The 15,092-nt window shown below is 40.1% G+C and overlaps 1 protein-coding gene across 3 annotated transcripts; it reads right to left on the reverse strand.

The window, feature by feature from the left end:
• Window positions 1-2,433: 2,433 nt before the first annotated feature.
• On the reverse strand, window positions 2,434-12,655 carry vtg3 (vitellogenin 3, phosvitinless). Of its 3 annotated transcripts, none has more exons than XM_056413910.1 (28): window positions 12,572-12,655; window positions 12,117-12,137; window positions 11,863-12,014; window positions 11,034-11,285; window positions 10,798-10,959; window positions 10,558-10,706; window positions 10,315-10,465; window positions 9,848-10,005; window positions 8,891-9,056; window positions 8,543-8,668; window positions 8,198-8,431; window positions 7,554-7,771; window positions 7,347-7,444; window positions 7,149-7,273; window positions 6,971-7,072; window positions 6,767-6,886; window positions 6,484-6,673; window positions 6,272-6,359; window positions 5,946-6,131; window positions 5,148-5,274; window positions 4,878-5,046; window positions 4,664-4,764; window positions 4,511-4,585; window positions 3,988-4,194; window positions 3,335-3,480; window positions 3,022-3,160; window positions 2,815-2,924; window positions 2,434-2,623 (listed from the first exon to the last, which is right to left on the reverse strand). In XM_056413910.1, the coding sequence occupies exons 1-27, from the start codon at window positions 12,609-12,611 to the stop codon at window positions 2,841-2,843; spliced, it is 3,786 nt and encodes a 1,261-aa protein (XP_056269885.1). In that variant the 5' UTR covers window positions 12,612-12,655; the 3' UTR covers window positions 2,434-2,623; window positions 2,815-2,840. The 3 variants fall into 3 exon arrangements, with proteins under 3 accessions (XP_056269885.1, XP_056269884.1, XP_056269886.1); XM_056413909.1 differs by having other exon boundaries at window positions 2,434-2,626; XM_056413911.1 differs by having other exon boundaries at window positions 2,617-2,706.
• Between the last annotated feature and the right edge of the window lie 2,437 nt (window positions 12,656-15,092).

Below are 15,092 nucleotides of genomic sequence, written 5' to 3' on the forward strand. Positions count from 1 at the left end.
GAAGTGTCCGTGACTAGGTGTGCCCACTTGATAGTGTCAGTGATGTGATGGGTCTCGCCCACTCATGTTTCAACCTGCACGTACGCCTTGCTTCAGTCTACCTTCACTTAGAAGGGGGCAGATTAATGTCAGATTATGTGTGCTGCAGGAAAAGCAATCCAGTTTATGGCTCTTCCGAATGACCCGATTGATCATTCACTAATGCTCATCTTCACCTGACACCAAACCATCCCCCATTGGTCGTAACGCATCTGTCCAAACTATTATATGACAGTACACATGCAACTGTAAGTGCAAATCCCCTGAACTTCAACCGTAGGTATCTGTTGAAAACAAAAACTAAGCATAGTTAAAATAATGTGCTTCACAAAGGTTGCTCTTGTCAGAAACTATTTTATTTTCTATTTTTTCTGTCTGAAAATACAATGTGTCCTCTATTTGCAAGCCAACAGGTTCCAGGAGCACATTGACCATGCCAAGACATATGTTTGTTTATCCTCAAAATGTCAACATCCACTGCATAGCTCTCTGTGAACTGAACAAATACTGGTGCCAGGCTTTTAGCACCGTGCCAGGCATATTTTTAATGTCTGGTAAACACTGTCCTCTAGTGCTCACATAACCTTTCACACACGCACACACACAAATATGCGTGGCACAGGATTATGCTCCCTTGTTGTTGACGCCAGAAAACAGGACTTTTTTAGTTAGTTTGATTTTTTTGAAAACACTATTAATGTTAATGCTTAATAAAGTACACTTTCTTTTCAAAAGCTACCACCAAACCCTTTTCTTTACGGAAGTGGTACTTGAATTGGTTAAATCGGTGTCTTTTTTTACAATACAACTAGTTGTGCCTCCAACAGGGACTAATAGCTTAAATTGCATAAAATGTCTGTAACCATGGTTTAATCATCAGTCACTCTCAGATGGATTTTAGCAGGGCTGGTATCGTCTGCCTAATGAGGCAAGTCACAATCACAGAGTGAGCAGCAGTAAAAAGGAAGGGGTGGCCTATCACTCCTCCTTCAAAATATCCGGATCAATCATTCACTGATGCTTTCAGCAGCTGATTTCAACTATCAACACAAGGTCAGGATGTCCTGGCCCTCGAGATGACAGGAGGTGATGTGAATCTTGACTTAGGCAAAACAGATTCGCAATCAGCCTGTCAACCGGCACTTTAAAAGCCCGCACGATATTAGAGATGTAAATGGGACATAATGGTGCCATTATAATTGAGCTCATCCTGTTCAGCCTTCGATGGCGATGTCTTTTCTCTGTGATTTGACACCATCTGGCTAAATCAGCGTAGGCAGGAGAAGCGAAGCCAGTAGTAGTCAGGACGACCAGTCTTTGGTTAGGATGCAATCATTATCTTTGGCTGGCGACACGTCCCATTTGCTGCGACTCAAAGTTGAGTTATTTTTAAATCAGGAGCGCCAATTACGGTTCATCAAATCTTTTATCCATTTTTTTTTAATAGTACCTCTTCTTTCAATTATCTGAATATTAAATAATGGAGTTCAACTGTCCAATAAGCATCTGTCATGTTTCACCAAAGGACACTGAGTCCGTTGTGTTGCAGTGAACTTTAAGGACATGCATTGTGACACTGTGTGCTGATATATGCAAACAGTGCTCTTGGGTGAGTTGACCAAACAAACAGAGCAGGTCATACAGACCTTGTAAACATCTGTCTCTTTCAGTAGCAACACTCCAAAAAGGTCATTTATCCAATCCAGAGGGCAGCCACAGCATTCAGCATTTTGACAATCAAATGGGATATTTAGAGAATAACAGGACCTGTTGACAAAGAATGTTTGGTTGCCAAATTGGCTGCTGGAGTAGAAGAACCTGCCAGCCGTTCAGATTGTGCACTTTCCACTCCATCCCTTACATATTGTAAGTATAATTTGTATTGGCAAATGTAATCTGCAAATGCTTTCGTTCTTCTTCTTTTTTTCGAAGCAAAGAGTGCTCTAAAGTCAGCATTATATAAAGTTTACAATTAATAAAACATTAAAAAAAGATCTTTTGTATATCTTGGTCTGGATTTCCAGGGATTTCATGAGTACTGCTCTTCATTGTGTAATTTAACGATATGCTGTGATATGTATTGATGAGATCAGATTACACCTCAGTTAGTATAATATCGCGTATATCAATCATTTGGTTCTAAAATATATATCATGAAAAGGTGTTCTGAAACTTCCAGCTGCTCTTCTATCTTTCGAAATGCAGAAACTGAATTTGGCGGAGACTCATTAAATGTTCTTATGGCTCCTCTGCATCATAATCGTGGGTTTCACAGATTTATATCAACATTTGGATTTATATCGACAGAATCAGAGCAAAAGAAATACAATTTGAAGATACAATGATTTGGGACATGAGCATGAATGTACACAATATTCTCTTAAAATCGGGGTGTTGAAATTGTATCATGCTTTATAATGAATAAATCAGGACCAGTACAGGTTATTTTCAAACTGGTGACATCTGACAGATTACTGATGCATCTTTTATCATCCCCACTTTCATCGCCGTGGTGAGATTTTTGGTTGCAGCGTTATCACTGTGAAAAGAGGCATCTGGCTCCCATCTGGGCTTAGTTGTCTTTCTGCTGCACAAAACATTTTAAAAAAGCAATCAAAAATTGCACAGCTCTCTGCTTGTTTTTACGCATCTGCTTAGCATAGAACTCTGTCAAAACAATCCACACAAACACATTCAAGAGAATATTAAAGAAGACACATCCATTTAGTATGCACATCCAATTAAGCGTAATCAAACTGGTTTCATGTCGCTCACATGTTTTCATGCACGTCCAAAGCTGTCTATTGTGTTTCTGATGTCATGTTGAAACTCCTGAAAGAGGCAGGTGGCAGTGGAAATGGAATAGCCTGGCGGGAGACTGTATACTAATGACGAGACAGAAGAAATGACACATTCATGTTAATACTGCATTCAATAAAAATGTTCAATATAACTGTAGGTGGTGAATGTTTCCACCAATACCTCTGGGAATTTAATGATCACATCGATGCTGTCTGCTGAGGTGGCAATGAATGATGCAGAAATCTCCTGCTTGGCATTTGTCTCATGTTTCTCGTAGAAGTGCAGAAGGAGAGCCATACCTGGGATGTATCTTTCAAATCTGGGAGAGATAAAAAACATCATTGTAACATCATTGTAAACACAGAACATGTTCCCACCATGCTCTGTAAAGCACAGTAAGTGAATCTAAGTCATTCTTCAGCTCAATCTCCTCTTCCTCCTCACATTTAATATTCCTTGATACACACTTCACCTTAATTCCTCTGAGACTCACCTTGTGCAAACCTCTGCCAAACTGTCTGGGACCCTGGTCCACTGTATTTTTGCCTTGATTTTTGGCCGAGCGCCAGGAAAACGGGCAGTATCGGATTTTATTGACATTCCATAGGTCTGACATTCAGCTCCCCATCTAACGTTTGCCTAGACCAAAGACAAGAGATCAATCATGAAGGGAGTGTCTACAATCAAAAGATTTGGTTTCGGCCTCGGTATGCAATATAATAAAAAGAAGAAGTATCATTTTAAAAGTATTTATAACAGTGTATTTGAACTGATTTACTGGGCTAAATGTGTAGTATGCACATGCTACACGATACTGTTCCTTACAATGCTGCCACGAGAAGGACATTGTGTATAGCGGAATATAAAGCACAAGTAATATGTTTGTCAGCATAAATGTAGCCACATGACAGTTAACTAGAGGAACCCGAACAAACAGAAAGAGACATTAAATATGTGAGATTGTATAACTTTGGTGTACAAGTGTATTTTGAGGACTGGATGGATGGATGTAATATATGTAGTTTGTTCATGTTTCTTAAATATTTTTTTAATGGCTAATGCTGATTGTAGTCTTCTCAGGGTATTTGCTGTTCATAGTATAATAATGATATGATAATAATAGTGATATTTGTTCAAGTTCCTTACCATGGCCTCAACATGGGGCTTCACGGACGTGTTGATGCACATCTTCCAGTTGATGTTTTCTCCAACCTGGGACACAATCAGCTGGGTGCTTTTATTTGTTGCATCAGGTGTGTAGTAGAAAACTGCATCGTAACCCTGGGGCTTCTGGTTGGTACTCATGGCAAAGGCATTGACATTGAACACAGCTTCAGGTGTTGAATTCCAGCCCTATTGAATAAGAAAGAAAGCAATCCATTTAGCTGTTATGGGTTTGTGTGCATCGTGTGCAACAGGTGCAGAGAATTGATTTCATGTGTAGACCTAAAGAAACTGTATCTGCTGTATATATGGAGGGTTTTTATGCACCCAAATAGCTGCAGTCTTAAAACATGGACCACTATTTTTTCTGGGGGATGGAATCACGAATCACTAGCACAGCTGAACGATTTGACATAATGACACTGCTCAGTGCACACTGTGCATATTGTTTTGCAGTGTAACACATTATGGGTCAATGGATCTCTGTGCAACAGGTTTAACATACTTCCATTAAGTTCTCATCAGGGCTCTCTTTAGATTCTCCTGAATCAAAGGACAGGCGTACTTTCTGGTTGACTTCCTGTAAACAGGAGAATTTGAATTGATAAAACATGAGAGCAGGTGCACAGATAATAACATTGCAAGGGTAGCCAAATACCTTGGGAAGCCACCTCAGGGCCTCAAGCATGATGACTGAATGTCCGCTCGGGCTGGCATTCACCTCAAAGTGGATTTTGTCAACAGGGTTGATTCCCTGGACTGATACAAGTGCACACGTTACAATAGCAAAGAGTAATACAAACAATGCTTTTACAGGCTGACACAAAAGCATCGTGAAATATTGTGCAAAATGCTGGACCTGTTGTGCATACCTGGTACTACTTTGAATGTCATGTGGGTGTATCCCAGGAAATAGTACAGGGGGTATTCATCATGATAATATTCTCTCCTGAACTCAGACTCCACACACAGACCAACTCCGTAAATGTTACTCTCAGCACACATTTTGGCTTTTTCATTCCAGTTGTTTGTTGTCCAGATCTGTTGGATTGGATGAAAATCCCAAATACATCAATCTGCTTTGAGTTCTGTAAATGTTGATGAGTTAATTAGTTCAATCTGCCAAAGGTTTAGAACTGTACCTGATCTGAGTCAGGTCTCAATGTGACTCTGACTTCAGCATTGGAGTCAATAGGATTTGGTATGATTGGAGTCATTTTAGCCAAATCTGGCTCTTCAATGTTCCTGGTGACTGCGTACACATTGGAGCTGTTGGTTGCAAAGGAAAATAAGAACATCTGGGCTTGGCACGCTGGCTGCATTGTTAAAGGAGCAGTGTGTAGGATTAAGGGGGACTAATTGGCAGAAATGGAATATATTTCCATAACTTTAGTTTTATTAGTCTATAGTCACCTGAAAATAAGTAATATTGTGTTTTTGTTACAGAATACTTCAAGCATTTATATTTACATACAGAGTCCACTGTGTTGCACCAGCATGTTTATACAGTAGCCCAGAATGGACAAACCAAACACCGGTTTTTAGTAAGGACCTGTCAAGCTTTTACATTACCTCAGGGCCACCGTAGTCCTTTAACATGCTTGGAAAGGGAGCGGTGAGAGAAGGGGTAGTCATCACTCGATGCCACTAAGTCTTACACACTGCTGCTTCAATAGCTAAATTGTAGAACAACTTGAACTTTATTTTGACGTTGGTTCGTGAGTCGAGACATAGGTGAGGAGAACTATTTTAACTCCTGCGCAGTGCAACACAGATCATTTATTCATATTTTCAGTCTACTGTTTTGCAGTATGTAAAATGACTGTAAGCAATAAGTCTTGATGTCGTGCTAATGCAGAACTGTCACAGTGCCTTGTTAGGAGGAGGAGCCATGATTTCATGATTGACATTCGAAAATTGCATTAAGAAATTTGACATACTTGACTGAATAGATAGCAATCTCTTTTTTGCATGGAGGGAAGTCAAGTTCAAACTTCTTTTCTGCGATGTTGAGCTTGGTAGCAAACTTCCACGGGACTGCAAGAGGTGCTTTGGCTTTGAACTCGGAACCGCATTGGAACAGCTCCGTGTTGATTCCGTAGTAAACCCATAAATCCTTTGTAAAACTAAAAAGGAAGTGGTTAATTCAGTAGTTGTAAAGCCACATAAGAAATTTAGATAGGCAGTTTGGTTTGCTTTCTATGATAATTACTAAACATGATAGAAGTGTGTGTTCTTTAAATTAAAGGAACATTAAATATTTTACCCAATAACACCATCAGTCTCCAGGGAAATGTCAGAAGTAAGCAGTCGGCTAAGCTGTCCATTCAGTGGTGGAGTTACTGTGCCTTTGGCTATGGAAGAAAAACTGAGTTTAATGATGGTTAAGATAAAAAAAAACACATTATTATCGTCATTCATCAATACTAATATGATTGTGATGTAAGGTGTCATACGCAGTATGGTTTGACTCCTCACCATTTACATTGATTCCATTGAGGGTATGATAATATTTGCTTATTTCCAGTGGGAGACCCAGGATCATAGCTTGGAAGTAGCGAACCTCAGCGATTAGGTAAGGCTTTGTCCAATGCCATGACAGTCCGCTCTGTAGTCTCTCAATCAGGGCCAACATAGGACTGTCTTTCCCTGGAGAAGGACTCATACTCTACAAGTGGGATCGCAAGAGAACAGTATGTAAAAGGCTTTGTACACACATGGTCCGTTTTCTTGACTGAACTGTTTTCACTCATTCTCTCACCTTGATGAGGTCATCGATGGTCTGTTTCTTGAGATCAGCATAGAACCACTCTTGTCCAGAGACCCGTGAATAGGCTGCCACGATGGACTTATCATCGGGCAGAACTTTCCAGTTTTTAAGCTGAAAATGATACAGCACAATGGTCACCCAAACAAATAAAGCCCACACATCAAAGTACAGTTACGATGCTGCCGTTATACTCACCATTTTGAGAACTGCCTGCAAGTCACTGAAACTGAGATCTCCATTAAAACCAGGGATGCCGCTACCAAGCAGCTCGCTGAGTCCCTCGGCACGTATACCCAACTGCGGAACAGCAAGAAGAGATGATTACTGTTCGACACCTAATCTTTAATTAAATCTTCGATGTAAAACACTGTACCTCCAGGAGCTGCACAATTCTACCAATAAAGTAAAATTGTCCTTTCATCATGATGTCAGTCGGAAAGATGTTCGTTGCACTTCTCAGCATGAAGACTTCTGCGGCCGTACCAATTAAGAAATCATCTGTATCGTGGAGAAAAATCAAACTGTCATGAAACAGTCTCAGGGAAACCCAAAGTCTATATTCGGAGCATACCATTGAACCAGTCCATGCGCATTGCTTTGCTGTAGTGATAGCTGAGACGGCCAAATTTAGGGGCCAGGATTTTCACGGCTACATTGCAGGCAGTTGAGCTATTTTAGAGAATAAAAAAAAAAATTATGTTGAAAGCTGGAGATCATTGGAAATGATGTGACTCAAACAATCCCACCCAAGTGGTCCTTATTACATTGTTTTACTCACAGGAAGTGGTTGTTTGGAGTACTGGATCTGGAAAAGCTTTTCAAGTAGGAGTATGCAAAACTAATGACATGGAGGTCGTTTTCCTCCTGTAGATGTACAGTCACTATGGACACCACAGCCATTGAGGGTTTAGTGTCAAACAGGATCATGAATGCCATCATGCGAATCTCAGTGGGAAGCTTCTTCTGCAGGAACAGACTTATGGTGATGTCTTGGACCTGAAAACACAAGTATTATATTAATTAGGACTTTAGAAAGATTGTGTGTTTAACTGCCAACTGTTCAGAGTCTCGTCACATTATTTTCTGAAGCGACGAAGAACTTTAAAAAGGCTGAGGACTGTAATTGTTGTAGATATACATATGGAGAAGTATAATGTGACAATAGCATGATTCACTTGCAATGTTCACATGATGGTTAAAGCTAATATTACCTGCCAAAATAAGGACAATTAAATATGCATTAGAATAGTCTGATGTTCTGAGTAAATGGATAATTAATCTGACTTCCTCAGAAAATGAAATGTTGAACTTGACTATGGAGAGCAGCGCATATACAGTAATGACCAGAAACACAATTTATATAAAAACCTAGTACATCGCTGGTAAAAAAAAGTCTTATTGCTGCATGTTGTATATTATTACCCTCTGAGGTTCCCTGGCAGCTATGAGTCTCATAGACTGCACAGCGGCACTCAGCACAGCGGCACTCAGCACACTAGGTGGCAGATCCACAGGTGTGGCAGCAACTCCGGGGAGGAAGCGCATGATGGTTTTAAGGCTGCCTGGATGACCTGCGTTCCCCAGAGCCTTCAGAACGACGACCATGTCGGTGTCGTTTCCAGAGCTCAGACTTTCCCTGGCCATGTCCAGCAGTGGCTAGAACAGATTAGGATTTTTCCACACAGATAATATGTTGATGCTACCTGACAGCCTTCCTGTTTCTCATCACGTACCAAATTAATTCATGGGATAAAGTGATTTGATTACCTGGACAGCCGCCACAGGACAAGGTGTATAATAGGCACAGTGCTTGTAAACCAGAGAGCCATAGGAAAGCATCACAGTTTGCCACAAATAGACGTTGGATTTACTGAAAGGCATTTTCAGGAATTTCTGTAAAAAAGAGAGACATATTTTGAGATGATCTGGTATCATTGTGTGGTATTGTCATTTGTGCATTATGAGCTAATGGGCCCCTGGGCACAGACATCCCAAAGGCCCCACCACCTCTCTCACGACACAAACATTTTATAGGTGTTTAGCTTTTTTATGTTTAGTGTCTCTTTGTCGTCATTTCTCACGCAAATAATTTATCTCTCTTTATCATTAACTCACTTGAGCCATCTCAACCAGATCAGGGACAGCCTGAAGATGGTCAAATGCCAGCATCAGGGTCTGCAGAGCTTCATTTGCAGACACGTCTTCAGCCTGGAACCTCTTTTCCAGGAACTTCAGGATTCTGCCATCATTGACTTCAACAATCATGTCCAAAAACCAACGTCTGATTATTAGAAAAATGGGAGAAAATGGATAAATCAGACCATACTAAAGATAACAATTAATTGTAATAAAGAGCAAAAAATGCAAGGATAAAAGTGTAAAGGACAAGTTCAGATGTCGCATTTAACTGAACTTGAAATAGGTGTCGACAATGACCTTAATCTCAACGAGCCAGGCATCACCTTCCTGTCACCGTGACTCACATGATGACACGTCGTGTATCATTCATCGATGTTAATGTGCCAGACTAAATCCCTTCTGAACTAAGTAGAAGGAAGCTCTGCAATTAGCTATTCAGTTGAGGGGATTAGTATCATATTTGAGAGATGGTCAAGGACTATTTTCTTCCTATAATAGTACAAAGAAAAGTTTGGTTAAAGGTTATCTACAAAGGCATTTCCCTTTCAAACCTTTCTGCGGTGTTCTCACTGGGCACAAAGACACGCTGAATTAAATCATGTTTGAATTAATGCCTTTCTGGCAAGAGCCATGTTTGAGTAACTGAAATAATTTAGTCAAGGTTAGAGAAGAATCACACGTCTGAGGCGACACTTATAAGCTCCATCTACCACCCAACCTTCCCAGCATGACCTTGTGCTGTACTCCACGACCTTCACATTACTTCCTGAACTAAACCTTTAAATTTCTCGCTCAATGACATCACATTGATGTGATCTGGCTAGAAATTGGTCTCTTCATATATGTTTTGAATTTCCATTTGACAAGTGCTTATTGAATCCCTGTTTACATCTTTGTTATTCATCATTGGTAACCCACTAACCAAGTACTCACCGCTGCTCTTCATTTCCTGCAAATTGCTTCCACAAGACGTCTAATCCTTCATACGGTATCGCTCGTAAGATCTGATACAGCTTTATAGTGTCCTCTGATGTTGTGCTGTCGATCTGGTAGCGATTGACCTCAGCCAGATGCTTGATCAGCTCAGCAGCCTGTAAAGAGGAACAAACGTGATGATTCTTTCATTCGTGTTTGTCTCTCATATTAGCTTCTCTGTGCACACATTATTCTATTTCTTTTGATTTACTTAACTTCTTGAGAAATAGTTTATGCTTTTTATTTCACTTGATTTTCACATCAGGATACATAACAAATACGAATTGTACCAATCTTGTTGAATTGTTTCCTGTTATTTCAATACTTATTATTATTTTATTTTTTTACTTTGTTTTTTTACAGAGCTTCCTGCTACTTCCTGGAGATATTTGATCAACTATGTAGTAGCAGTGTATGCTTATTACCTTTTCTATCGGGTTGTCCAGGTTCTGCATCATAATGGGAACATTGACTTCGGCATCGACAAACTTAAAAACAAGGTCTCCCTTGCTTTCCATTGACGTGGGCGGGAGGGCTCTCGCTGTGTTATTCACGCTGAGCAGCAATATTTCGGTCCTGCAGGCGAGTTTATGCAAATCAGACGATTTGTATAGCAGACAAGCATTGTGGGTAAGCGGGCGTGATGTGCAGTTATTCCCTTGTCTTACGTCGCTTCCATCTTCATGTTGCCTCCCTTCACGTTGAAGGGGCTGAAGTTCTGTTGCTCCAGGCCACGAGCCTTGGTGATGAGACCTCCCTCTGCTGTCGGCTCGACTGTGTAAATACTTCTTACTGTTGAAACGACAGACTCCCCTCTCTAGATCGGTCGACACACAAACACAATTTTCACTGACTTTGGTCTGTTTCAATTCTAATTGTCAGACCAGATGCTGAGGAGCTAAACCGACCTGTCTGGAGATGGGGTCGAGCACAGCGGTGGCCAGTCCTCTGTAGAGAGCTGCCCTCTCCCTGCAGTTATTGACATCCACGACCTGAGTGACGCTCATGTCCTTGGTTTCCCCGTTGATTTCATTCGCATAATTACTCTGACACTTGCCATGGATGCCAGCCTACAAACAAAATCAAACATTATTGTATCTCATTTGTTTTGCAGAAATTAGCTTATTTGTCGGAGGTGACTGACCTCTTCGAGCTCATAGATCCTTTGTGTGGTCTTCACAGTGACTTGGAACGAACCCAGTATCCCTCTCACGATGTTGACGGTAGTGTCAGAAATCTCAGCAGAGGAGCGGATGTTGTCCACGTGTCCGGCGACATAGTCAAACATGAAGGGTTTGACGAGCTGGGAAGCAATACGCTTGGTGAGCTTTGCGGACACGTGAAATTCGTCTCTCCCATCGAAGCCGTTGAACTCTTCAAAGGAAAAATCTGAAACCTTTGAACCAGAGAAGGAAATAGGAAGTTTTATTGCTCATATGCAGCACATTTTCTGGCGAGTTAAAAAGAAATCTCTCTACTTATCAATGTCAGATTAAACATTTTTAACCCACTAGAAAAGGACAAGAACTAGTACACGTCTGCATTGCTCTGCTAAATTGTTAAAGCTAACTTTATTATAATTACAACAATGTTTGCAGCATCTGTTTGTGACTAAAAGCTGACAGAAATTCGGCCAACAAGATGTCTTTGCATTCTGAATGCACAAACAGTCATCTGTGGGTATGCAAAAATGTGTCGCTGACCTGATTTTCAGCACTTTCATTAAGATTCACAAAAGTTCAGCCTCATTAAGTGGTTTACAAAGAACTCTTCATTATTTATGCAATGAAAAGTTATTTTCCCACAGATGCTCATTAAATTGGCCTCAAAAGGATTAATGAGACCTCAATTACTGATTGATATATTTATTTAACTTGATGGATGAATCAGAAATTAATCATTGTTGTTGTTGTTGTTGTTGTTGCTGCTGCTACTCAGTAATAGGTTGCATAACCTTCTGTTGTCAGTCTCACCTGAAGGAGGAAAGTTTGCTCGGACACACCTCGGATCTGGATCTTGCACGAGATTCTCGTACCAGACTGCGCCAGGTTTGCAATACCGAGTCCAAAATTCACGGTTCCCACATATTTGTATTCATATGTTTTGTCCGGATTCAGGCTGAGCTCTGTAAGATTTTTCCAACATGAAATGTTATTTCATTCATTTCTTACGGAAGGTTTTGGGAAAATATGATTTGTAATTTTCTGATGATTAATAAAAGACTCACCATAACGAACACTTTGACTTGCTAAAGGAATACAATTAAAAACATAGCATCACCACCTTTGTGAATATATCAGCACAATTTTGTTATTTATGATTTACAAAGCACTAATACAGCAGGCAGCATGTTACACAGCTAAATTTGCAGATTTTAAAAAAAGAAAAAAATTACCAGCAGAACGGTAAAAATATGACAAAAACGTCAAAAGTAAAATTCCCCTTACTCTATAAGTTATCATAACTCCCCTCTAAAAGTCATTCATGATTGACCAACAACAAGTATATTCATATATATTTTTTCCTGTTCTCCATATTTAAAAACATATTTGTCATTTAATCGTGGAATAAATCACAATTGTAAAAATGTATTTAAAAAATCTGAAGTAATAATAATTAGGAGGCTGGATTGTGAAATTCTATTACAAGTAAATTAAGATGAATGAATCAATGAGAACTTACTGGCCAGAGCCACAAGGCAGCAGAGGAGGAGCCCCTTCATGTCGAAACTGAGGAGGTGAAAGCAATATTTCACCGTTGAACTGTATTTATATCCCATTGAGGGTTTTGGTTGTGGGAACTGGTTGCAGGGAGAGTTTGAGGTTTAGAAGTCAAATCACGCTGTCTGCAATAGAGCCATGTTGACCTGCAACATTGTCACAGCGACACGAGTAACATGTGTTGGATAACTGTTCCGTGTGTATTTTTGAAGGACGAGATTGTTGCATGAACCAATGTTACACAACAAACTGTCGCGCCAAAGATAAAAAGATTGCAGCTGCTGTGATACTACAACATTGGAAATGGAGACATTCCTTATATAAACACAGAACCAGCAGTGGAAGAAGTATTCAGATCCTTTAGATACTATTCAGATACTAATAGCACAATGTGAAAACACTCAACTGCAACAAACCTTACTTAAGTCTCTTCAGTACATAAGTATATGAGTCAAATCTGCTTAATGTATCAAAGGTAAATGTACTTTTTGTGCAGTAAAATGCTCAGTGTCAGTATTTTACTTTTTGTGAGGCATTGAGATTAATATTGCTGCTACATTATTAATGGGTTTGTTGCATTTTGTTGCTGTAGACGTTTAACCCTTGTGTTGCCTTCGGGTCAATCTGACCCGATTCAATGTTTCACCCTCCTGTCGCCTTCGGGTCAATATGACCCGATTCAATGTTTAACCCTCCTGTTACCTTTATATTTACTAACATATTTTACCCTTGAGGTCAATATGACCCCAGCTATGAAAATCTCCAGAAAATTATTAGAATTAATATTGTTTTCCAAGTTTAAGTGTGAGGTACTTTATGTTTGTTTGTTGACTCCCGAAAGAACACCGACATTAAACATTGAATCGGGTCAAATTGACCCGAAGGCAACACAAGGGTTAAGGTTTGTGTGCTCATTGCATCTACTTCATGTGCTGTTGGGTAGTGCAATTTACAGCAATGCATCATATTCTATAAGATCAACATGTATAAACAGCCATGTTTTCATTTTCCAGCTGATCCAAGAGGATACATTATTTATCTTAAAAAGCAGGATAATTGTCTCAACACATAGAGGAACACTTAAACCTTTGATGTATCAGGAAAACTCTAAATCACCACATTTTGAGATACATGTTTTTCAGCAAGGTGATGATACATTTTAACCTGAAAAGTAACTAAAGCTGTCAGACAAATATTTGCCCGAGACATGGAGTACAACTATTAAGTTCTATAAAACGGAAATACTCAAGTAAAGTAAGAGTACCTTGAATGTGTACTTCAGTAAATGAACAATGTCACATTCCACCCATGGACAGAACCCAAAACATGGCTTATTTTGAATAAAAATAAATAAATAACTACGCTGAAAACTTATTTTGAAGGAAATTAAGTAAACAAAGTGTTTTCAAAGCTGAATGATGGGATAAACATCTGTGAAACTCAGCCCTGTGGAGGGATGGCAGAGCAGATGCAGGCCGGTTTACTCTTTTACTCCTTGAATATCTGGAGCAACGTGTAGTATTAACATGTATAAACTGTCCCCTGGCATCACAAGACTCTCCACCCGGATCCAACACAGTCAAAAGTGTGGCAAATCGCTGCTCTTCGTGCCGATTCGACAATCTGCCGCAGCCTTAAGGTCTCCACAAACCACCTTCTTTATACGTGCAGTTTGAGGGTGATGACACCGAGCAGCAATCAGCCAAGAGGGTCTATTCTATCGTATTTTGGGGTTATGTACGGATTGCACAACACAGGAGAGACCCTGGTGTAATCTCACGAAAACCATCCCTCTTGCTTCCCCAGGCTTCACTTTACCTGAACGTCTGCTTTTCCTGTTCTTTATTGAAACTATAGCCAGCAGAGGTCTCCAACATCACATTTTATTTTATCCCTCAATTGAATCGAGAAACTTGTTTCTGAGGACAAACAGGAAAAAAAGCATCCAAAATGCCCTTGAGGATGAGTTGGGTTTAGATCTGAGTGTCAGGAGCACCCTTGTCAGCCAAACCGAGTTATTGCTTGTGAGGAGGGATTTTAGGATCCAGGAGATCTCGTTAATTAGGAGAAACAGATGAGGGAAACTTCTTTGTGTGTGGAAACTTCTTTGTCTTTAACATCTGTCAGTGAATGGGGATAAGTTTTGGGTCCTGATGGGCAGGTGGCACTTTGCATGGTGGCCTCTGCTGCCAGTGTATGAGTGTGTTAGTCTGTGAATTCTGACATGTAGTGTAACGCGCACACATTTTTAATTGACCACAGAGTTTAATATTACCTCCTGATATTTTTTTATGGCTATAAATCAGACGATGTGTAACTGGAATTGTGTTTGCGTCTGTTAATGATGCCTGTTTAAAAAAATATTTTTCAGATGCTACTAACGGTGGTCCCTCTGGAGCGTTTCTTGGTGGCAGCTGCTGTGTGCACTGGGGAATGTTTCATGTGGCGTGGCACCTGCATTTGCAGTGGAGTGGTACATGCTG

Source organism: Pseudoliparis swirei, chromosome 5, assembly GCF_029220125.1.
Source record: "Pseudoliparis swirei isolate HS2019 ecotype Mariana Trench chromosome 5, NWPU_hadal_v1, whole genome shotgun sequence".
Classification (NCBI taxonomy): Eukaryota; Metazoa; Chordata; class Actinopteri; order Perciformes; family Liparidae; genus Pseudoliparis; species Pseudoliparis swirei.